Source organism: Leptopilina heterotoma, unplaced genomic scaffold (genome assembly GCF_015476425.1).
Source record: "Leptopilina heterotoma isolate Lh14 unplaced genomic scaffold, ASM1547642v1 Lhet_279, whole genome shotgun sequence".
NCBI classification, from domain to species: Eukaryota; Metazoa; Arthropoda; class Insecta; order Hymenoptera; family Figitidae; genus Leptopilina; species Leptopilina heterotoma.
The window spans coordinates 1,159,564-1,186,322 of NW_025110987.1; the positions used below are offsets into that span (position 1 = coordinate 1,159,564).

Sequence of the window (26,759 nt, forward strand, 5' to 3'; positions counted from 1 at the left end):
CCTTTTCAAGGATATTTTAAATAACAATTTCAAGGACTTTTTGTGCTTTTACACTGATGGCTCAAAATCCAAAAATGATGGGTTGGCAGGATGTGCCTCTATTTGCCCATCAGAAAGTCTCATACATTCATGGAAAATAAACGAACATGCTTCGATTTTTTCCATCGAAGCTTTCGCAATTCTAATCACGCTGGATTATATCAGAGATAATAACCTCAAAAAAGTAGCCATATTTTCAGACTCTTTGAGTGTCTTAAAGAGTATTTCAAGTCCTAATCCTAGCATTATTAAATCTCATTTAATTTTATTAATAAGAAATAGATTAGCTATCTTACCTTCCCTACAAATCGAAGTAATACTCGTTTGGATTCCAGGTCATAAAGGGATAGAGGGCAACGAATTGGCCGATGAAGCCGCTAAATTAGCATCGACTAATTCTCCCCTCTTAAACTTTGGTCTTCCTCACTCAGATTTCGTAAGCTCTTTTCGAGAGCAATTGAATGACAAATGTCATGATTATTTCACAACAAGAGGAATGAATTTTGGCTCTTATTATACAAAACGCTTTTACAAACTTCGCAATAAACCCTGGTTCGCTTCTCTTCAAATCAATAGACAACAAATAGTTTCAATCTGTCGAATGAGAAGTAATCATCATTCTCTAAAGAATTTCTTTCTTTTCTAAAGAAAGTTTGTTTAGAAAAAATATTGTCAATTCCCCTGCTTGTCCCTGTAATCCAGAAATGATTAAAGACATAGAACATGTTTTCTGGAACTGTTCGAGATTTGACCAATTTCGCCCTAAACTAATTCGACGTCTCTCGAGGGCATTTAAGTGTATTGCCCCGTTTAACAGTGATATTTTTCTTTCTGACCCTTCTCCAAAAATTATCTCTTATATTTTCGACTTTCTTAAAGAATCCAATTTAACAATTTAATTTAATTCCTTTCCTTTTCATTTTTCCCGCTCTACGCAACTCAGTTTTTGGAAATACTCTATCTACCAGATCATGACGAGATATACAGGAACCATTCCAGTATAAAGCCAACGCATGCGTTCTAGCAACGCATGAACTTAAACCTACCTACTGCGCATGCGTATATGTATGTATACAATGAGTATTATTATATATGTATATTATACGATGAATAAATGATAAAAGTCGAACGACTGAACGATGAAGTACGGAAATACACGAACGACGGACGGCAAAACGACGACGAATATGTTAATATTATAAAGGATTACCGTTTTGCATTTTTATGGATTTCATTATTACCGATTTTATTATAGGAACTAATATTAATGTCAAAATGATATCGCTTCGAAGTCATGTAAGTTTTCTAATATTTTATACTAAGAAGCTGAAACGTAAAGCTCGTTCATTACGTTTCTAGTTTTGAATTATTTTACGATTGTTATAAAATTATCTCTTCAACATTAATTTCCTTTATTTGTTCCCCTTTGTTAGTTTATTAATTACTTAAACTAAGGGATTAATAACTAAGTATTGAAGAATAAAGTGAAAGAATAATTATAATAATTTTAGGCTAAAAACATATTTAAGTCCTTTTGGTTAGGTGGAATATTCATTATTTAATTATTACTAATTTAACAGTAAATAATCGCTAAAAACCAAAAAGGGGATTAATTAAATTGTCACTTTAATCTAAGTTATAACTAAATTCTAGGTATTTTATATGTTCAATTAAGTTTTAATTAATATTAAGTTTTGAACTAACGACTGTGGTAGATCAGTTCCTCCTTATCCTAAAGTACGTGCAAAAAAAATCTACCCCTTCCCGAGAAAAGATTTTTTTATGCATTTTTCTTGGGTGTAAAAAGGGACGAAAACGCCAAGTCGTCAGTTGCTTTTCCGCCCACGCACAGTGTACATCCCTACAAGTAACAAATAAAGTGGTTTAAGTGTATACTTGAGTTTCTCTTCTCTCAACGTTAGTACCTAAGCATTACTTCAGTGTTAACCCCTCTCCTCTTCCCCGCTCGTCGTCTGGCACGCAAGTATCCTTCTGGTTCGCCGTCGAGCACGCGGACCTCCTAACCTTTACGTCTCCGACGTCCTGTACGCCACGACGGTCCTTCTCTTACCGTCACCTCCATATAACCCTTTCACCATCTGTCTCTACACACATCCAAAATGATAATTAACCCTCGTTCTGTAGATGCCCGTACATCAACCTCGTAAGCGACGCCAGTGTGCCTCTCGAATTCTAAGAAATCAGCGACAGTCAGAGAAATTTAAGGCCAAACTCCTCGCCTGGGCTTCCGCCGGGACACTTCGACGACCGGAACTTCTGACGACATATCTGCCTTGAACATCTCTTCAACAGGACCCGAACAACAACAGCCTTCCCCTCGGCGATCCGGAAAACATAGTCCCTTGTGTTAAATCTAATAGCCGGCCTACTATCCGAAAAATAGAGTTTTTGACTGCGGAGACTCGGGTGGCTGTACGGGCCCTACTATCCGCCCTAGATTGGCCGGCAAGTACGTCAGGACAAGCTCCAGGACATGAAAATTATCTATCCTCAGGAGGGTCTTCTTTCAACGACGACTCTCCTTACGTACCCACGCCAAGGGACATAATCGACTCCTTGGACTCCTCGACGATAGAGGAACAGATTGACAAACTTACGCGTATTCTGGAGGCAGCTCCGTATGAAGCTCCCTCGCCTCAACTCCTCCTGACTCCGATAAAGGAACCAGTTGTTGTCAACCTCGTCACCCCACCGAAGTTCGCTCCACTAGTTCCTTCTATCAGCCCTAGGAAGTAGCCGCCAGCACCAGTTTTACCTAAACTCTCATGCCTTGGAGGACCAGCTGCAACTATCGGACGATGGCGACATCCTGGAACTAAGTCCAGGATCGCCGTTCTCCATGACTTCTACTCCACCTTTAGCCCGCATTGAGGACAAGCCGTCCCACTGTCGGCAACTGTTCCTGAATCAGCACCCTCTCTCCTGGACCTACCGGTCCTCCGCCTAGAGCACCTGGAGGTTCCCCGCTCATCACAGCTCATGTTGGCCAAGTGTCGACGAGACCACCGTCCCGTGGGCCCCCTTCACCGACTACAACCGCGAGTCTCAAGAGGAGGACCAACGAGCAGCGCTTAAAAAGTGCGGTACGACGTTTCAGATCACAACGACTGTAATTAATTCTTTATGCTACTATTTTATTTACTCAACTACTCATCGTTGTAACCTAAGATCACGTTGGGGATAGGGGGTTTATAGAATATATATTTATTATTTTTGCAATCACGCTCATTATTTATATTCCTTTGTCCTATTTATTCGCATTGTTTTTAAACTTATTTAGGCATTCCTCTGGACGTGTACTAATTTAGCATGCTCCGTCCTATATAGAAGTTTTAAAGTCAGTTAAGTATGAAACACTAAAATTTAATGCCCCAATTTTAACTAAAAGAATCCTTTCTCACTTTCTTTGATTTCTTGTCAATATTCAACTTTGCCCTTTGCCCGGTCCCTTCCCTAACACAGTGACCGGTAACAAATTTTATCAAAAAATTTGATAATAATAGAATTTCTTCAAAGAATTTCTTTATTTAGAAAAATAACTAAATTATCGCGAAGAATTTTATTAATGTTTTTAAAAATCCTAATTAAATTCTTTTGAACAATTTCTTTGAATTTTTTTAAACTAATGGAGTTTCTTTAATAATTTTAATTAAAAATTTCGAAAGAAATTGAATTTTATGAAGAAGATTTTTATTAAAATTGTATTGAAAATAATTGACTTTTTGCGAAAAATTTTACTATTTATAAAAATAATTGAAATGTTTGGAAGAATTTATTAAAATTTTAAGAAATAATTACATTGTGATGAAGAATTTTATAGAAATATTTAAAAATCATGAAATTTTTTGGAGAAATTCAATTAAAGTTGTTTCAAAAAAAATTTAATATTTTTTAAGAATTTTATTCAAATTAAGTATATTCATAATAATTAAATTCATCATAAGAATTTTATTACCTTTTGAAAATAATTGAAATCTTTCAATTCTTTTGACGAATATATTTAAAAATTGCATTGAGAGTAATTTAATTTTCATATAGAATTTTTTAAAAATATTTTGAGAATAATTGTATTATTTTTAGAGAATTTTTTTTTATTAATGTTTTAGGAAATAATTGTAATTTATGAAAATATTTGAATTTATCCAGGGAATTGAATTAAAATTGTTTTTAAAATAATTGAATTCCTGCAAAGTATTTTACTATTTATAAAATGAATTAAATTCTTGCGAAGAATTTTACTATTTATAAAAATAATTTAATTTTTTCGAAGAATTTATTAAAATTTTAGGAAATTATTGAATTCTTTCTTGAAATTTTCAAAATAAAAAATTTTTTAATTTGCATAACAATAATAAGTTGAATATCTCGTTCCGCGCGTAACATTTGCTATTGTAAGAATGTAGTAGAAGCAATACAGGGTTTAAGGTTCAATTAGGACTTAAAAAGGAGTTGTCAGAGTTAAATAGAACTTACGCAGGAGAAAAAAGAACACCAAGGGTTTCTTAGGTGCAGGTTAGGGTTGAATTATACTCACCAGGAGGTAAGCAGGTGTAAAAGTTCGACTCGGGTTTCCTCTTCTTATAAGGCTTAAAATTATTAATTGAAACATAATTAAATTCAACTACAAACTACTTCATGGATTCTTCGATTTTGATGATAATTTCCCGCTTGAACTCAACACATACACAACATTGGATTTGGGCTGAAATTGATCATCTACAATCTAAAGAAGTAGGGGAGAGTGAACAACATTGGATACATAAACAACATTGGATTTGGGCTGAAAATGATCATCTACAATCTAAAGAAGTAGGAGAGTGTGGGCTACCTTGAATTAGTGTATACAGTGAACCACTTCAATATTCTGAGAAATGACAAAGTGAAATATCTTCTTTTTCAATACTAGCTGTCGTACCCGTCTTCGGCGGATTTTAGTTGCTACTAATATATTTGAACAGGTGTCTACCAATCGGGAATTTAATTTGACTGGGAAAAACTAATAATTAGTTACTATTAACTATTTCATTAGTAAAATATTACTATTTGAATCAGTAAATGACTTTTTCTATTAAATACTATTTTTAACTAATTCAGATTTACAGAACAGTACTAGCAGAGCTACGCGCGCGCGATATTTCTGTTTTTGTCTGGTGATACTCAAGACCTTATTTTATTGTGTGTATATAAAAATGTGACTAAGACTTTATGATCAGTTTTTTCTTCTTCTGAAATATTGGAAAACGATTACAAATTTTTTTGAAGAATTTTAAAAAAATCATAAAACACGAAAACCAAAAATTAAATTTAACACACTGAGCAGTTTTACGACATAAATATAATAATATTTTTTTATTTTTATAATTATTTCCTTAAATTGTCAGTTTTTTGGAAAACTGTATTATTTCAAGAATTTGTTATCAGCGAAAAAAATTTGAAAGTCAGTTACAAAACATGCCTTTTTTTAAACTCGTATAAACTATTCTATATTGTAAAATGTTTATAAAACGTTAAGGCAATTACAGATCTTCTTTAAGATGATAAGGAGGTTCTTTTGCAAATAGAATTAACATTACCAATTTGTTGAAATTTGTACCACTGTTAGATAAAGGTTTTAAAAAAATGTAGTTACATTTTTGACCTGTTGGTACTTGTGAAAAAAATTATAAGCGTCTTTGTTTTTAACTTTTAACATTGAGTTTTGTGGGAATTGAGTACATTTTCAAACATATTTACTCTCTACAAAGTACTTAACATTAAGAAATTAATGGAACATTTTTTAATACGAGACAGATATATTGATTAAATATCTGTTAAAAAAGGTGCCATTAGGTACCTGTGAGAGTTGCAATAAATTAATATGTAAAAATATTTCATGTTTTATACAGTATATTGATCAGTTGTTTAAACGTCTGGCAACATTGCACACAGTTTTCGACTCAAAACTAAATGTAAACAAGTCATACCAAACATTTGCAACACGACTAAAGAAATACAGTGTTGCCAGACTTTCAAAGTACCAAGCAAGTCAAATTACAAAATAATGGTTTTTGTTTCGATTAGTTCAGTCAAGCGATAGAAAAACTTTATATAAATTCATTATACATTAGAAGAATTATTTTATTGAAGTATTCTTCCTCCTTTGTCAAAACATTGACACCGAGATTTATTGATAGTCATGATATAAGCCGAGGTATAAGCTTAGGGGCCGTCCATAAACCACGAGGACAATTTTTTATTAATTTTTGATCCCCCCCATCTGACATGAAACAAAAATTTTTACTTTATGCAATTGACCTTAATTTTGTCACTCGGTGGTTTTTAGGGACGCTGATTACGAATTTGATGTAAGTTTTCATAAATTTAAAATGGTGGATCCAATATGGCAGAATTTTTTTTAATTTTATGCAATTGACCTTAATTCTGTTACTCGGGAGTTCTAATACCAGTCAGGTAGCTATTAATCTCCTAGGAGCGCTCACTGACAATTGACTTCTGTTTTAGCACTTGCGTCGACGCACGACCAGCGAGCGTGTATAGAAAAAAATTTTTAATTTCTCTTTCCCATATTACATTAGCCACTTTGAAATTTTTAAAACAAACATCGTATTTGTAATCAGCGACCCTAAAAACCACCGAGTGACAAAATTAAGATCAATTGCATAAAGTAAAAATTTTGTTCCATATATATTAAATACGACATTTTTATTTATGGGAAAATAAAATCGAATTCGTAATCAGCGACCACGATAACCCCCGAGTGACAAAATTAAGGTCAATTGCATAAATTTTAAAAAATTTGTCCGACATATTGGATCCGCCATTTTGAATTTCTTAAAAATAACATTGAATTCGTAATCAGCGACCGCAAAAGCCTTCGAGTAAGAAAACTTAGGCGAATTTAATTACATTTTGGAATTTTGAAAAATAGTGACCAACCTTTTCAAAATTTCCTTCATATTTGACGTCATATTTGGTCCGCCATATTTAAATTTTAAATTCTAGTTTACGTTTTATTTATAAAAGTATAGGTTGAAATTGCGCAAAGAATTTTCTTATTTTAGGCGTTAATGGGTTAATCATTAAAATAATATTATAATATTAAGGGAGAGTGGGGCAAACCGGCTAGGTGTCAATATCACCGAAATGGCGAAATTGTCAAAAGTGTTGTTTAGAATTTCGAAACAACCATGTGTAGTATACCTTATTTTTAAACAAATATTTATTCTCAAAATGAGCCTATGGAGCAAACCGGACATAGGATATTTTCATTGTATCAGAGTTTCATGAAAATTATTATTAATTAGAATGTTTTTTTCATTAAAATATTTACTTTAAATGAAAAATAATTGTCTTCCAATGGAAGTGTTTATAAATGATGTCACGCAGTTTTTCGGGATTTTAGACCACCCCTCCCCCTGTCACGCAGTTTCACATGTAAAAATACATTGTGTCACGTTTAGTAGAGACCCCCCCCTACTCCCAAAAACGTGACATCATTTGTGAATGCTCCCAATGAGAATTAGACCCTTTAATATTGTTTTCCTGATAATTTCAAACATTTTTGTTTGTTATTAAAAAAATTATTTATTTACTTAAAATCCAATCCTGTATTATTATTAACATTATAACAACCATTGTTCACATGATTCTTTATGTTTGTTGTTATAGTAGATTATACAAATGCAATATTATAGATAAAAATCCTAACTGGTCGGTTTACCCCAGGGGGTGGGTCAAACCGGTCAGTTGGCAAAATTTTTTAAAGTTAACGCAGCAACTAAACAATGAAAGATAAAGTATAGGTGTCTCTGGGAAAAAGTTGCACAATTAAATGATCTATCAAACAACACATCGAAAAATGAAATCGGTTGATTCATTTAGTCACAAGAGTAAAAAACCGTTAGTATGGCTTTTTTGCCCCACTGTATAATAACACCATAGACAGGGAAATATCATTAAAAAAAATTTCAGGGAAATTAAGAAAATTGAGACTTTTTTCGACTTACTTTAAAAAATTGCCACTTTTTCGTCTTTTTATTCAAACATCAAAATACCACAATTTTTAGTAAAAAAGTGCAAGTTATTTTGATTTTGATAATGCGAAAAGTAACTATAAACAAATTATTAAAAAATTGTTTTTGAATCATTTTTTAAAACATAATTTAATTTTTGAAATATATGTGTAATAAACATCTTTTTGAATAGTTGAAATTTTGTAAAATTTATTAGAAAAATAATTAATTTCTTTCAAGTATTTTGTTATAATTTTTAAAAATTAATTTTTAAACAATGAAAAGTCTTTAAAGGCCAATTTAACAATGAAAATTATTGAAAATTAGCTTCTAATTTTTTAAAATTCAATATTTTCACTATTTTCAATTTATATTTCCAAAAATCTAAATTCATACAAAAATTTAGAATTATTTTTAACATTTTGGAAAAAACATTTATATTCAAAATTTTAATTGACATTTATCAAAAAATTAATTAGTTTTTTTTTTAATTATACAAAAACTCTTTTAAAGAAAACAATTAAAATTTAGTAAAATCTTTTAAAAATAATAGAATTTTTATTAAAAAATAATAATAAAAATGATCAAATTTTTGGAGAATTTTAATTATAAACAGGACCATAATTTCTTAAAAAATTCAATAAGTCCAAAAAGTAAATATTCATAACTTTTTATTTACATTGTTCGAAAATAATTGAATCTCAAATAATTATACGAATTAGTTCTTAAAAATATTTGCGATTGTTCACAACCGGAGGCGGGGTGGGGGTAAAAAATTGTCTATTTGGTTTATGGAACAACGATAAAATTTATACCTTTCACTCATACCTCGTTCTCGATCTCCCTCTCTTTGACTCTTTAATCTATCTGTGAGTGAGAAAAGAAAAATATTTAGCCAATAAGGAAATAAGACGCCCTTTTCGTATTTTGGCTTAAAAGTAAAATTCCCCACTCTTTCTTCCCCTATCAAATTCTATTCCTCTCTTTCTACCTAAGACGGAAAATGGAGAAAACATAATACTCCCTTCTAAACCCAAATAGTAGGCATTACTTTCTCAACTATTTGTCTCTCTTTCGCTCCTACTCTAAACTAAAAGGAGAGACAATACCTCCCTCCCTTTCTTTCTCTCTTACTGTGAACAGAATATACATATAAGGAAAAACTAACTTAATATATATATATATGGGACGTTCCACGTCAACAGAAACAGAGCTGTGGCCAAAAATTGGCGCAATGAAAAAAAACGTTTAAGGGCTTAAAAAATTCTTACACTCGTGTACTTTCAATAACAGGTGGGCGTTTTTGAAAATCCAAAATGGCGGCCTAATTACAAGCGAAGAAGGTCAACAAAATCACAAACCGACAAATAATATCGTTAATAGAAATTGCAAAATTCAAGAAAAAAAATTGAACGAAACTTTTTTAAACGTTTTTGGGGTCGCTTAATACAATTCTTAACTCAGATCTTTTGATCATTGTGTAGGCCATAACATGGCATGAAACACCTTCCCAGTCTGGCCAGACTTGGGCCCGATCTGGGGAGGTGTTTCATGCCATGTTATAGCCTAAATATGGCAATTTCTACACGGGTGGCCACGAAACCCTAAAAACACAATAGTCAAGAACGAACACAATTCTTTGACAGAACCAGAACAAAAAAAACTACTCCATATCACAATTGGTTTTTATCTCTGATCCTGTCACGGATTTATAATTGAACCAAATAAAACGGTTAAAATATTACGATACTCAAACGCTACTAGAATTTGCTTCAGCTACTAGAAAGGCCAAAGTACAAACAGCTTTTTATTTCTTATAAAAAATATTAAATTGAAATACCGATTAAATTGGATCTGACATTTTGAATTTTTTAAAACTAAGGTCATTTTTGTATTCAGCGACCCCGAAAACCCCAGAGTAACAAGTTTCAAACGAATTCGATGAATTTTTCAACAAAATGTCGGCCATGTTGGATCCGACATTTTGAATTTTAAAAACTAAGGTCATATTTATAATCAGCGACCCCGAAAACCCCCGAGTAACACGTTTTGAGCGAATACGATGAAGTTAAAAAAAGAATGTCGACCATGTTGGATCCGCCATTTTTAATTTTTTAAATCTGATGGCATATTTGTAATCAGCGACCCCGAAAACCCCAGAGTAACAAGTTTTGAGCGAATACAATGAATTTGAAGAAAAATGTCGGCCATGTTGGATCCGCCATTTTGAATTTTTGAAATCGGATGTCATATTCGTAATCAGCGACCCCGAAAACCCCCGAGTAACAAATTTTGAGCGATTTTAAGGAGTTTTAAAATTTGTCCACCATTTTGCTTCCGCCATTTTTAATCTTTTAACTCTAATCAAAATCTGAGTTAAGATTTGTATTAAGCCACCCCAAAAACGTTAAAAAAAATTTCGTTCAATTTTTTTCCATGGATTTTGTCATTTTTATTTATGATATTATTTGTGGGTTCATGATTTTGTTGACTTTGTTCGCTTATAATTAAGCCGCCATTTTGGATTTTCAAAAACGCCCACCTGTTATTGAAAGTACACGAGTGTAAGAATTTTTTAAGCCCTTTAACGTTTTTTTTCATTGCGCCAATTTTTGGCCACAGCTCTGTTTCTGTTGACGTGGAACGTCCCATATATATATATATATATATATATATATATATATATATATATATATATATACTAGGGGGGCTTCGCCCCCCTGCGCGCTTCGCGCGCCAACCCCCTATCTCTATTTTTATATTTATTTTAATTTTTATAAATTTAAAGTAATTTTTTCTTAATATCAATGCATCTTAATAAATTGCATACAATACATGACAAAATACACATAGATTTTGACGTAATGTATCAATCGTTATGGACCTTTTTTATCTATATGTCAAAAATTAGATTAAACTTTGACATATATTTTGACCCATTTTAACCTATAGGTTAAAAAGGCATCGAATTTTACATAGATTTTGACGTATCATAGATACGTTTATAGTCCTTTATTGTCCCTTTTTAAGTTGTAGTTAAATAAAAGTCAAATTACACATAGATTATGACGTAACTAAATGAGGGAGTAAAAATAAAACGTCAAAATTAGGTCAAAATTATAGGTGTAAGAGCAAACACAATTTTAAAATTACCTCACATTGTTAGGTCAGATGCCAAACTTCACCTCATCATTAAGTCTGCGCGCGGAAATTGTTTGACAAATTTTGACGTCTCTATGTCAAAGCTGCCCTCAAACTTGACCTAAATTTTGAGGGTAGCGGGAATTCTTTGTCAAATTTTGACGCCTAGGTCAAAACTGCCCTCAAGATTGACCTATATTAACGTAATGTGAGGCCGTTATTTATCCTCTTTTTGACCTACAGGTCAAAAAATAGGTCAAATTAGACATAGATTTTGACGTAATGCGAGGTCGTTATTTATCTTCTTTTTGACCTATAGGTCAAAAAATAGGTCAATTTTGACATAAGTTTTGACGGCCCCTTTAGGATAGGGCGCCCTTACAGAATCTTGAAACAGCGGAGACAGCGATATTTTAATCTGCATTAAAATTTTGTTTAGGGTGGATTCCACGTCAGTTCAACACACTAATTTCCATGACTTGTTGGGATTTGGCTGTACTTTTGTAAATTTATTACTTTTATAGTGATAAACAACTCCACCAAATATTTTTTCAAAATTTTGAAAATTACCAAAAATATGGCATTTTCAAAATGTTTGTCTTTTCTTTTGAATGTGCTATAACTTTGGTTATAATTAACCGATTTTTGATTTAAAAAAAGGATTTCTTTGGTTTTAAGTATATTTTAAGTTAAAATTAATATAAATTATTTTTGTTGAAATTTTGAAAAATTAAAAATCTGTTTTTGAAAAAACATCATCTTTGATTTTTTTCAAAATTTTACTAAATGTTAGGGCAAATGTGCTTTACATGTCCTGTAAGTTTCATCTTGGGATCTCAAAGGGATTCGGAGTAAAAAAATAAAACGTAGCGCAAGCGTTACGAACATATGGGACAAAATTCCTCAACTGCCCAGGTAGAAAAATGAATTTTTTCTAAACTTTGCTAAAATGTTACTATTATTAGGGGAGAGTGGTCTTAAGTTGTCCGCCTAAGCAAATTGGTCGAAAATAGTAGCAAAATGAAATTTAATCACTACTTATATATATTAGTGTTCCTAGATCATTTTGCTATAATTTTGTGGTATTCCGAATGGTATAGAATGACTTTTGTAGTCTTAATACAATAAATAGTGAGAAGTTGCATTTCGGACATTTCAGAAAATTTTTTCGCTTGAGTATAAGGAAGAAATGCATATTCTTTTCAATTACGCAGAAATTTGACAAATTTGATACATTTGGGAGAATAAAAACGCATTATTTAACTACTTTTGTTTAGAAAATGAAGTGTTTTATTTTATTTATTTACAGTGGTGGATGGCTGCGGAGACTGGCGTTTTTGTAGTATGTATTTTCTATTATTTTTTGTCTTTGTTTAATTCTTATGTTACACTTTTACGGTCTTTCTCGTGACAGAACCTCTTATTACAACATTAAATAAAGGAACTAGCGCACACACTCATTTACAAATTTTTAATTATTTATCTCTCGTAGCTGCTCTCGAAAAAACAATAAAAATTAAATTTTTTGTCGTAAACAATATTATTGTTCTCACAATGCGTAGAAGAATCTTTCTTAGATTATAATAAGGTCCATAAATTATATCATGGTTTATCACTATATCACACCACGAAATTATAGATTCGTCCAGTATACCATCTCTGAGAAACGCAGGGTATGGCCAACTTAGGCCCACGACCAACTTAGGACCACTCTCCCCTAGTTGAAGTGTAAATATACATTTTTTTTGAATTTGATAAAATATTTTGTTTTTATTTTTTATTTTTTTATTGTTTATACTCCTGCCCTATTGGCCTTACTTCGACAAGAGTCCCCGAGAAATACTTTTTTGGATTAAAAGCATAACCATTCTACATATGAAAATTCTATATATTAACCTAATTTTTGCGTCTACAGCCGACTTTTATTACACGGAAAAAAAAAGTTCACGAATCTCTCGTGAACTAGTATATCACTTTTGGATGGGACACAAAATTCTTGAAAATCAACAAACACAGTTCGTCAAAATTTCATCAACTCCTTCACTAGAAACATAGTACTGTTTCCGAACTTTTCGTCAAAGTTAACGAAAAATTCGTGAACTTTTAAAAAATGCTAAAAACAAGAAAAAATAATTTCCAGACACTACTTTTTTATAGTATTTCACTTTATTTGATAACTTAACGCCTATTACGCATCCAACTACACAGAATACACAATTTTATCGCCATTAAAATTCGTAATTCGCTTCACGGGATTCGAACCTAGTACCTATACCCTATAACATAATATTTCTAACAACTAACCGCCACGGCTAAATCTAGATACACTGTCCTTCGACAAACGAAACGATTAGCTTTGTCTGCTGTAAAACTCAGGACCGTGCAAAGTAGAAAAAGTCCCTTATCGTAACTTTTAATTCATTTTATGAATTATTTGTTTCACAAAGGAAATTAGCAAACAAAAATATTCACTAAGTAATAAAAAACACTGATTCTAAATAATAACTTTCATCAAAGAATTTTCCCGAATGTAAACACCGATGACACCGACTGAATGATGAATGCTTGATCAGCCATATTTGATGCGCATTACGGACTGCGCATACTACTGACACTCGCGAGTTCACGATTTTTTCGTGAACTTGTACCTCTACTTTTGACGAACTACTCTTCATTAACAGTTCATCAAAAATTCATTAACTTTGTTTCAGTTTTTCGTTGACGTTCGCCATTTCTAATCAAAAGTGAATGAAAATTTTGAAATTTTGTGTCCCATCCAAAAGTGATATACTAGTTCACGAGAGATTCGTGAACTTTTTTTTCCGTGTAGGAGTACTCGCATTCGCCTGGACCACCCGTCAATGGCTTTCTTCTCCAGAGAAGAGGGAAAACTGTAGAAAACCTCTCTCCTGAGTACAACCAGTTTATCGACAGTCGAGTTCTAATGGTGTGTACCGGACAATAATCGACGGTGCACATCATTATACCTCGACGTCAAACCTCCCGCTCAGATTGTCTCACGTGCCGGAAAAATACCAAGCCAAATGGGCGCGAACCAAGGGTACTTATACCCTTGGTCCTTAAACGACCGCCAAGCGAGGCATCTATCCGACTGAGCTAATCCGTCGGTTGATAAAATATTTTATGAGTTATGGAGTTTTAAAATTTTGATTTTTTTGAAAATATCTTTTTTTCGATTTAATATAAGTGACGCTCCACGAGAAAAGGGACCTTATTTACTCTTGTCATAAGGTCCCTTTTCTCGTGGAGCGTCACATATTGATAAGTAAAATTAATCAAATTTAAAGTATGAATAGTGATTTTTAAAGGGGTTTTCACGGGCTATAAGCTGGTGACCTTCTTTCTATGAGCCATGTAAAAATCAGAGTGGTACTATGAGAATTTTTGAGGAAAATAATAATTTATCATTATTTTACATAGAAAATGATGATTTATAATTAATTTCTTTAAAAAGTTCCATGGTCCCACTCTGATTTTTACATGACTCATATAAAAAAAGGTAAGCTTTCGATTGGGATAGGTTAGAAAAAAATTAAAAACACTGATTTTGAGATACAGTAGATCCTGGTTAATACGATTCTGTAGGGACCGCACTAAGAATGCGTCTTGTGCGGGAAAACGTATTAGGCGGGATATAAAATGTATGTCTTTGATTGCAGGGACCACCATAAATGAGCATCTTAAGCGGGAAATCGTATTAAACGGGATCGTATTAACCATATACAGTAGTATATTGAAACTAAGAATTTGACCTTGAATTTTAGGGTCAAATTGAAAGAAAACAACTTTTTTTTCATCACCAAGTTATAGCCCGTGAAAACCCCTTTGAAAATCACTATTCATACTTCAAATTTGATTAATTTTACTTATCAATATATTAAATCGAAAAAATATATTTTCAAAAAAATCAAAATTTTAAAACTCCATAACTCAAAAAATATTTTATTAAATTAAAAAAAATTTTATATTTACACTTCAACTAATAATAGTAACATTTTAGCAAAGTTTAGATAAAATTCATTTTTTGACTTGGGCAGTTGAGGAATTTTGTCCATATGTTCGAAACGCTTGCGCTACGTTTTATTTTTTTACTCCGAATCCCTTTGAGATCCCAAGATGAAACTTACAGGACATGTAAAGCACATTTGCCCTAACATTTAGTAAAATTTTGAAAAAAATCAAAGATAATGTTTTTCCAAAAACGGATTTTTAATTTTTCAAAATTTCAAAAAAAAAATTTATATTAATTTTAACTTAAAATATACTTAAAACCAAAGAAATCCTTTTTTTAAAATCCAAAATCGGTTAATTAGAACCAAAGTTATAGAACTATAAAAAGAAGGCAAAAATTTTAGAAATAACATATTTTTGGTAATTTTAAAAATTTTGAAAAAATATTTGGTTGAGTTGTTTATCAAAAAATTTCTAAGAGTTCGATTAAAATATAAAATTCAGTTTTTTTTATATGAAGTCCTATTGGAGACATGCTAAAAAGGCTTCGGAGATGAAATTATTTTAGTTAGTACTGCATAAATGCAGATGAATATTACAATTTTTTAATTCTTTTTATAAATGTAAGTGTAAATGTAAGTGCTTAATTTTTACTATGGAAATTGATAATAATTATTAGAGAGTAGATTTTGTAAAATTTATCGAGACATCAAAAATGTCACTTTCAGAAGAATCACCCATGTAGAGCCCTACACAGGAAAAAAAAGTCTGACTCCGTTTACACCTTAAATTCAGCCCATGTATTTCACATAAGTCTGTCCTTGTTTAACGGGGCTGACTCCGTTTACACCTTAAATTCAGCCTCAAAAAGAGGCTGAAAGTAAAACTTTTTTTTAGTGTGTAGACATCGAGATCGCTTGTGCTAGTATCTATAGGTTGCATAAACCCTGTCTTGCCGGAAACGTTCCTATTAACGCCCACCAGATTTAGGAAATACCATTTCCGATGTAAAATTTATCGCTCTTTCGGAATATGAAACTAAAATTTGTTTATAATTATCTCAAAAAAATTTATAACAGTTTTATTACAAAAAAACACTTTTTTACGAAAAAAAAAAAAAATTTCAATTATTATTTTGACATGGAAAACTAAAGAATATGGTCCCAAAAGCTCAAAATATCGCGTCCTCGAACCCTCAGCTATTAAAATCCATTATTATTTTTTTAAAATTCAAGATGGCGAATATGAAAATGACTATTTTTCCAAAATGCAAAAGGCCGGAAAAAAATTTCGGGAAATTTTTTTCAAAAGTTATTAGATTTGCTTGAAAACGGTTACTCAGGGGTTTTTAAGGTCGCTGATTACGAATCTGATGTTACTTTTTTAAAATTCAAAATGGCGGATCCAATATGTCGGACATATGTTTTTAAAAGTGATTGGATTTGCTTGAAAATAGTTACTCGGGGGTTTTTGCGGATGCTGATTACGAATCTGATGTCACTTTTTCAAAATTCATATTTGCGAATCTAACATGGCGGACAATTTTTTAAAAAGTTAATAGATTTGCTTGAAAATGGTTACTCGGGGGTTTTTGGGGTCGCTGATTACGAATCTGATGATACTTTTTAAAATTAAAATTTCGGATCCAATATGGCGGACATATTTTTTAAAAAGTGATTGGATTTGCTTGAAAATAGTTACTCGGGGGCTTTTGGGGATGCTGATTACGAATCTGATGTCACTTTTTTAAAATTCAAAATGGCGAATCCAACATGGCGGACAATTTTTTAAAAAGTATGTGTATTTGCTTGAAAATGGTCATTCGGGGGTTTTTAAGGATGCTGATTACGAATTTGACTTCAGAATAATATTATGTTTATCCTCCACGTCCGTTAGCCGTCAACAACATTTTATTGTAGTTTCCCAGCTTTTACCACAAGGAGGTCGACGTGCAAGAGTCACGTTTTTTAAAATTATTTTTTAAAACGGTCGTGGAGGATAAACACATTATTCTAAAGTCAGATTCGTAATCAGCAACATCAAAAACCCCCAAACTACCCGATATTTTTTTTCTGGCCTTTTGCATTTTGGAAAAATGGCCATTTTCATATCCGCCATCTTGGATTTTAAAAAAGTAATTATGGATTTTTATAGCTGAGGGTTCGAGGACGCGATATTTTGAGCTTTTGAGACCATATTCTTTAGTTTTCCATGTCAAAATAATTAAAAAATGTTTTTCGTAAAAAAGTGTCTTTTTTTGCAATAAAATTTATAAATTTTTTTAAGATAGGTGGGGCATTACTATTCGCGGGGCGAGACTATTCTACAGTCCTGAAGAGAAAACTATTCATCCGATTGAAGTCCCTTTTACACTGTATACTTGTCATGTGAAATGAACATCCCGTGCAGAAATTAAAATGTGGGCCTGATAGGGTACTGGACAGTTTTCCCGATCTCTGGTGTGGCTCTGGGTAGAGAAACTAACCAGTGCCCGACTAGTGTGTGACGCTGTTCCCGACCAATGCCCTACTTAGGGAAAAACTGGTCAGGGCCTCGTCAGTTTCTCTTAAAATTGCCCTATTTTGTGAGGCTAATTTTATTCAAAAGTAATTACAATAAAATTACTGTAATTAAAAATATTATTATATTAGAAACATAATAAACATATTCATTACACCCAGAGAAAAATATTATTTAAACCAAATTTATTTTATTTGAGTTAAATAAACGTATTATGCGTTTATGCACTCTTCGAATAGTGCACAATATTCCTGACGACTGCACTATTGGAAGATCCTACTGTATGATTAATTCATTTTTCTTTTGGAGGTTGTCGCTCCTTTCTGCCTCCTTAATTTTATAATATTAATAAAGGTTATAATTTTTGATTTCAAATGTATAAGTAATAATTAATATTTATTTAATAAATATTTTATTCAAATTTATTAATTATGTTTAAAAAATAGTTATTAAATATTGAAGGTGTTAAATTTAACAATCTCTCCGAATCATTTTCTCACTTTAAGCTAATATATATATATATATATATATATATATATATATATATATACAAACCAAATGATAAATTCATCCTATAAATTAACAATTATTAAAATTCATTAAGTATAATTTATTAATAATTGTTTATTTATTATTATTTTTTAAATTCATAATTTTTATTTTTAAATAAATGTATAATAATTAATTATTTAATAACTATTATTATTCGTTATTTATAATTTAGTTGTTATTATTAATAAATAAACTTTATTAAATATTGTACTTAAAGAAAAAAAAATTATATGTATTTTCGTTTTTTAAATATATTACCATAATTATTTTATAAAGTGTTTTAAAAGAACACGCTTTTTTAACTTAAATAACTGTTTTAAAAAAGTTAATTTTAAAAAATTAAATTTATTTACATGCTTTTAAAACGAGGAAAACTGTCGAGGCCCTGATCAGAGCCCTATTTCATATCTAGTGAACACCCCACTTAGGGTTTTGTCCAGAATTTCTGGTCAAACCCATTAGATAAAAAAATTCTTAAAAATGTAGTATAATTACTCCGTTTAATTAATTTCTTCAATTGTTTATAATTTTATTATGGGAACTAATTTAAAAAACTTAATTCATTTACACTTTATTCAAACGGGGAAAACTGTCGAGGCCCTGATCAGAGCCCTATTTAATATCTAGTGAACACCTCACTTGGGGTTTTGCCCAGAAATTCTGGTCAAACCCACAAAATAAAAAAATTATTCAAAACGATAGTATAATTACTCCCTTTAATTGTATTCTTCAATTGTTCATTATTTTTTATTAAAAGTAATTTTAGAGATTTAATTTTTTACACTTTATTTAAACAAGGAAAACTGTCGAGGCCCTGATCAGTACCCTATCTAAAATCTAATGAACACCCTACCTGGGGTTCTGGCTAGGAATTCTAGTCAAACTCCTAAAATAAAAAAATTATTAAATAACTAAAATAATGATTGCCTTTCATTGTTAATAGCTTCTACAACAAAAAGGAATTCTAAAAACTTTATTAAAAAAAAAATTTTAATAGGAAAAACTGTCGAGGCCCCGACCAGAACCCTGTTTTAAATAGGGCAAAGTGGGGCATTTTCTGCACGGGATTGTACGCCACATTTAAGCTTCTGGCGCCATCTATCATAGGAGTTAGGTACTCAAATGTGATTTTGATATACTCGCTTACTTGTTTTCACTCATTTAGTCTGCCATTGTAAATAGTGATAAACAGTCGGAAAAATTATCGGAAAAATCATTTCTAAAGTCAAATTTAGTGCTAAACTCGAATATCATAATAGATTTTTAATATTCTATTGTTCAAAAATTTTAAAATTGTTTTTTTAAAAAATGTGCGGTTGGGGCGAAACTATTCGCCCACTGATGACAGCGAAAACTACGAAACAGTGTTTTTTTTGTGTGCTTGTTTTTAGGTTAGAATGGTAAGAAATTGGAAGAAAAAAACCAGAAAAACTCCTCCAATTAACAAATTAATTTTTATATTTTTTAGTATTATATCATTAATAGCTGCAAGAATAGTTTCGCCCCTCGTTTTTTTCGACATCAAAAAAAAAAAATTCTTAAAATCGCTGTAGTTAGGAACAGAATCGAGTTACAGCAAAATAATACATGGCAAAATTGTAGCTAAGAAGTCAAGTTTTCAAACGGTCCTACTCATTTTTTTTAAATACATTTTTTAGACTCAAAAAACCAAACAAGAATAGTAATGCCCCACCATACCCTTATTATAAACAAATTTTAGCTTCATATTCCGAAAGAGCGATAAATTTTACGTCGGAAATGGTATTTCCTAAATTTTTTTACTAATTATTTCATACAAAATAAGAGTCGTGAAATCAAGGTACACTTTCCGTCCTGGTAGGCGTTAATGGGTTAACAGAGATAGAAAATGACAAACTTATACAGTATGTACCTGACACCTAATACCTACAGTGTTTGTGCGAGCAGCTTAACAAAATTTTTAGTAAGATCAACACATTTGTATTTTGTTTGTTCTTACCTTTGCATTGTTGACATAGCAGAACCCCACCAAGGATTTTGAGCATTATTACAACTTCCATCAGCAGTTCTATACCTTAAGCTGGCTGGAGTACATTGAGGAATTCCTCTTTTAGGACACTGTTGGCGTAAACTTGAATTTCCTGTACTTTGAGCAAACGGAATATTCCTCGAAAGCTCAGGAAACCTAAAGTAATTTTTTATTTAATAACTTGAAAAAGGGTATAGTTGGATAAGTATTGAAAAATTGCCCACTGATATAATATTTTATTTAAATTTTCACTATACATTCCTACTACTTACTTAAAAATAACGTTCTGCTTTAGAAATTTTAAAAAAATGTATTTAGCAATCCCAAAGTTTTTTTAAGTAGGTATAAAAAATATGGTGAAAATGTGAATAAAATGAATGCGGAGACAATTTTTCCATTATTATTATCCGGCTATACTTTTTAAATTATAACATTGTCAGTATTATCATTGTCATTTTAATTAAAAACTTACTTATTTACAAATAATATTGATCCTTGGAGAGCAGCAAATCCAAATCTGGATAAATACTTAGCTTCCTCTGTCAGTTCATTAAAACTTGCAACAAAATGTGCTGGATTATTCGGCCCAAGAAATATTCCTACATTTAAATCACAAAATTCAAAAACATGATATTTTTATAAAGTTTAATAATATGTTTAAAAAATACTTTTTCTTCATGAGTACATTAGGATGTATCATCTCCTTTTATTTAAATTCTGTTTGTTTCGCCTCTTAAATTAGTTTCTTCTATATTAAAATTTAAAAGTAATGTAATCTTGTTAAAAATAAATAATATTTATTTAAATTATAATATAATTTACAATTCCATAAAGGAGCTGAAGTCTACAGTAAAAAATTTGGCGTTATTTGTTCAATTCATTGAATCAACATTATTAACTCGTAATCGAATAGATATTACCTTTACGGGTATTCATAAGCTTTTGATTGTACTAATCATGCAAAAACTATTTCGAAATTGCAAAATCTTATTTTACCGGATAAACTTCTATATTTACTCCATCGTTTTTGGTGGTAAGAAACATTTTTCTTAAATGTCCGTATAAGGCATTCTCTGGAAAAAAAGGCACCCGGAAAAAAAGTCTGTGAAATGCGTGGTCGCCATATTATTAGGGGCTCAATTTTTTTGCAACATAATTTTCAAATGCCAATAACTTTTTTCCTTATGAATGGATTTAAAAGTTCCTCAAGTCGAACTTTGAAACCTGCTTACCTCCTGGTAAGTATAATTTAACCCTAACATGCACCTAAGAAACCCTTGGTGCGTTTTTTCTCCTGCGTAAGTTCTATTTAACTCTGTCAACTCCTTTTTAAGTCCTAATTGAACTTTAAACCCTGTATTGCTTCTACTACATTCTTACAATAGCAAATGTTACGCGCGGAACGAGATATTCAACTTATTATTGTTATGCAAATTACAAAATTTTTTATTTTGAAAATTTCACGAAAAAATTCAATTATTTTCTTAAATTTTATTAAATCCTTCGGAAAAATTCAATTATTTTTATAAATAGTAAAATTTTTAATACAATTTTAATAAAATTCTTCTTCATAAAATTCAATTGCTTTCGAAATTTCCAATTAAAATTATTAAAGAAACTCCATTAGGGGCCGTACACATAATACGTCACGCGGCTAGGGGGAGGGAGGGGGTCTGAGAATTGTGACTAAATAAAATTTATTTATTTATTTTTTTAAATAAAACAAGTTAAAAATGCTTTGAACTATTTATCTATTATGTACCTGTTTCACATATATTGGTATATTATTTATAATCTGATAAATAATATATTCTCTTAATTTGAATCAGTTAAAAATCGTGGTTTTAACTGACAATCAGCAGTGACTGACTTTTTGCTTCTGAATAACTGAAAAATTATCCACAAAACACCGAAACTTTTCTAAATATGTATATTAAAGATTTGCTTGCATACTTCGAAAAATTTACTTGCAAAGTTTAGTTAAAATTGTGCAAAGATTTAAATTTCTCACTCCAATAAATGTTTATCGTCAAATTTTCTTAAAAATATTTCTTGAAACTTTCCTGGACATTTGAATTACATTTTTGACTATACTTTCGTGAAAATTTAAGTTAAATTTTCAGGAAAGTTTCGCGCTAAACATGTATTGAAGTGGGATATAATTATATTTAAATCTTTACACAATTTTCACTAAACTTTGCATTTAAATATTTCGAAGTTTGCGAGTAAATCATTAATAAATTTTTAGGAAAGTTTTGGTGCTATGTAGGTAGTTATAAACGTGACTAATTGAATCAATAAAAAAAATTGTACACGGAGAAAAATATAAAGTAACTTTTACAACTTTTATAGTAAAAAATTTCCGGTAAAGCATTTCTGGTAATTTTTACTACTTTTGGAGTAAATTTTGCTACGTTTGAAGTACATACAGTCAAACCTGAAAATGTGACATTTCAAGGGACCGTGAATTTTTTGTCACTTATAGAGGTTTGTCACTAATAGAGGTTTTCACTTGTTTTCTTTCACTTTGTTTATTTGTAAAAATTTTATGAAAAAGTGATTTGTCGATTTGCACAATTATTAATTAAGTGAACTTCTATTAAAATTTGAATTACTGTTTACTTACTTCTATTGCCCAGTAGAATATTTATATGAGGAAAAGATTTTCACTTACAGAGGTTGTAGACATGCTCCTGTCACTTACAGAGGTCTACTTAAGAAAAATAATCACTTATAGAGGTTCAAGGAGCGCTTCATTCACTTATAGAGATCTAGCAAAGAAAAAATATCGGTCACTTACATATTCTCACTTATAGAGGTTTTTACATGGCAAAATGAAGGGACCTGGCGATTGCCGTCTCTAATAGAGGTTTTTCACTTATCCAGGTTTTACTTAGCCAGGTTCGACTGTATTTGTAAAAATTAGTAAAATTTACTTCGAACGTAGCAAATTTTACTTCAAAAGTAGTAAAAATTACCAGAAATGCTTTACCGGGAATTTTTTACTATAAAAGTAGTAAAAGTTACTTTATATTTTTCTCCGTGTATTGAAACATCAGTTATTTTTAACTAATTGTCAGAAAAAAATATTACTATTTGAATTAGTGACTGACTTTTTGCTTCTAAATTTGTTATTTTTAACTGATTCAATAATTTAGAGTGTAGGATATAATATATAATGTCCAATGTATAAAAATTACAGTGAAATTTACGTGTGTGACGTGACGTTGTAGGGGGAGGGGGGTTCAAGGTTTGTGACAAAGTGTGACATAGGGTGAGGGTGGGGTTAAAAATGGTCAAAAATCGCGTGACGTATTATGTGTACAGCCCCATAGTTAAAAAAATTCAAAGAAATTCTTTAAAAGAATTTAATTAGGATTTTTGAAAATATTAATAAAATTCTTCGCGAGAATTTAGTTATTTTTCTAAATAAATAAATTCTTTGAAGGAATTCTATTATTATCAAATTTTTTGATAACATTCTTTGCAACAATTTGAAGATTTTCAATAGATTAATTTTAAAATTGAAAATATTTGAAAATAAATTTTTTTAAAAATTTAAGAAACAAAAAAGCAAACAACAACTAACCTTAAACTGCAAATTTGTTACCGGAACATGTACAGTACTTTTCAATTATGCTCCCATTTATTATGATTAATTTATAAATATTATTTTTAACTGAAATGTTTTGACATTTCTTTTAAATAATAAAAATATTAATTTATGAATATTTATGGGTTATTATTATATTATTAATATTGTTAATATTAGTATTAAAAACTATTTATTAATTTGCTGTAGTGTATTAGTGTCAATAAATGCTTTATTAAATCATCAAAACCAATAACTCAACAAGTCACTGAAAATAAAGCGTCTGTGTTTAGTTAGGTTCCGTAGCATAGTGGTTAGGCGAGTCTCGACTTGAAAGTCGTCCCGATCAGTCGCTTTTAAGGAACCTCTGCTCATCCCTCTATTATTTAATATAGAGAGAAAGTGGCACTTTGTCTTTTCCTTCGACTTATCAACCAAAAGCGGTTTCCCTTTCATTTCCCCTTCTTCTGTTGTGAAGCTCAAGGAAACAGAAATATCCCCAGTGCTATTTCCTAAGTTTTCTCTTTTTTCATATGTGTGTGCATAAGAAAATAGAGGAAGTGAGTGAAAGTGTTCAAGAAAAAAGAAATAGATTTGAGCCAAAATAAAAAACAAAAGTGATAATAATTGCCTACAAAAAGACCAATGCTTGCGTCTACTATCATTAAAAGAACGATTACAATGTCACGATCCAATTTAGACTTAGAGAACACACTAGGTAAAAGATTATGAGCACTTTAAAGTACATTTAGGCAATAATTATCTACACTATATATTTGTTTTTTATAGTTTTTTTGTTTAGACCTGCTTTATTTTATTTAAGTCTAAATTGGATCGTGACATTGTAATCGTTCTTTTAATGATAGTAGACGCAAGCATTGGTCTTTTTGTAGGCAATTATTATCACTTTTGTTTTTTATTTTGGCTCAAATCTATTTCTTTTTTCTTGAACACTTTCACTCACTTCCTCTATTTTCTTATGCACACACATATGAAAAAAGAGAAAACTTAGGAAATAGCACTGGGGATATTTCTGTTTCCTTGAGCTTCACAACAGAGGAAGGGGAAATGAAAGGGAAACCGTTTTAGTCCCAATCGTGAAAGTGAAAAACAATATAAAATTGTAACTGCTGAAATAAAAAGTGCATCAAAGATTGTCATTGGACCAAGAGAACTCCCGCTCATCGACTCGAAAATGGCATCAAAGGTGGCGGCAATGAAAAAGCAGCTTCCTCAAAGCAAAGCAGGGAAACAAATCACCAAAAAAGAGAAATCCCTATTAACTAAAAGTATTAAGAAATTAACAACAAAAAACGGAGGAAAAGCGATTACAGATATATTAAATAATATTTTATCGAGTGAATCGTTTAAAATGTCACCAGCTCCAGCGATAAAACCGAGAAATAAACGCTTAACAACAAACCTTAAAACGACCCAAAACAATGTAAGGTCGCAATCACAATCACCCGAAATACAAAAGGACAACGGCAATAATAGAATTATCATTATTCCGCCAGCTGTAATCGACGAAGCGAACTTTTCGCAAAAAAATAACTCAGAATATATTTTAAATAAAGACTCAACAGGGACGACTAACACTCTTACATTTAAAATAAACCCACTGAATGAAGACTACCAAGATATACAAACAAAAACCACTATGAAAGCCGAGAAACTACACAGCCGTCATGAAGAAATAAATATCAATAACACTAATGATCTTGAAAATTCGAGAGAAATGCATAATGACGAAAATGGAAGTATACTATTAGAAACATAAGAAATTAACCCAGAAAAAATATAATGGACAAAGCTTAAGCAAATCAAACAAAAGACTTGATAGAGGAAACTAAACAAACATCTAATGCAATTATAGAACAAATGGATACATTAGAAGCGACTACATCAAGTTTGAATTTAAAACTAAAGAAAACTGATACCAAGGACTCGCCAAAAAACAGTCAAAGGAAACGAAAAAATAAAGAATCAATCGAGGAAAAAATTCCATTAGCCAAGCAGAGACGTTCAACATCACCAGCGCAGCATCCAGCGCCTTCATCGCCATCAACAACAGCGAGTGCTTCAACAACAAAAAATCATTAAAAAATAAGTAAGGTAAAATTCAAATCAAAACTCCCACCTTTTATCATATTGAATAACAATTTGAACAATATAAAGAAATTAATTACTACCACAATAAAAAGTGAAGACTTCATTTTTAAATGTCACTCCAACAATAAAATAGCACTATCTGTAACTTCACTAGATAAATTTAAAACAGTTTTCAAAATTAATTATATTAATCTTCATACTCATTCTGTCTGTCACAGTATGAGAGAGAAAGCATGATAAAGAGAAAGAGAGGGAGGTATTGTCTCTCCTTTTAGTTTAGTGTAGGAAGTAAAGAGAGACGAATAGGTAAGATAGTAACGCCTATTTCTTTGGCTTACAGAAGAGCATAATGTTTTCTCCATTCTCCGTGTTAGGAAGAAAAAGAGGAACAGAAATTGGTAGTGGAAGGAACAGTGGGGAATTTCACTTTCAAGCCAAAATACGAAAAGAGCGTCTTATTTCCTTATTGGCTAATAAATTTTTCTTTTCTAACTCACAGATACATTAAGCAGTGAAAGAGAGGGAGATCGAGAACGAGGTAAGAGTATACATTTTATAGGTATTCCATAAACCAAATGGACAATTTTTTACCAATTTTTGACCCCCCCGTCTCCGGTTGTAGACAATCGTGAACATTTGGAAAACCCCTCCCCCTTTACACTTGTCCACGTAGACAATGCACATTTGAAAAATATGTAGGTATTTCCTTCAATGTTACTCCTGCATTTTAAAAAGTAATAAAGCTTATTTTTAAAAATATTTCAAAGCACGAAATTACGAAAATGATTAA

At 31.0% G+C, this 26,759-nt stretch overlaps 1 protein-coding gene across 5 annotated transcripts in view; it reads right to left on the reverse strand.

The window, feature by feature from the left end:
- The window catches only part of LOC122504126 (peroxidasin-like protein), a 316,998-nt gene that overhangs the window by 41,979 nt on the left and 248,260 nt on the right, over window positions 1-26,759 (reverse strand). For all 5 annotated transcript variants that reach the window (XM_043615053.1, XM_043615054.1, XM_043615052.1 and 2 more), the window contains exons 5-6: window positions 20,738-20,864; window positions 20,236-20,421 (exon numbers count right to left, since the gene is read on the reverse strand). In XM_043615053.1, coding sequence (XP_043470988.1) covers window positions 20,236-20,421; window positions 20,738-20,864 — 313 coding nt within the window. The remainder of the gene's footprint in view (window positions 1-20,235; window positions 20,422-20,737; window positions 20,865-26,759) is intronic.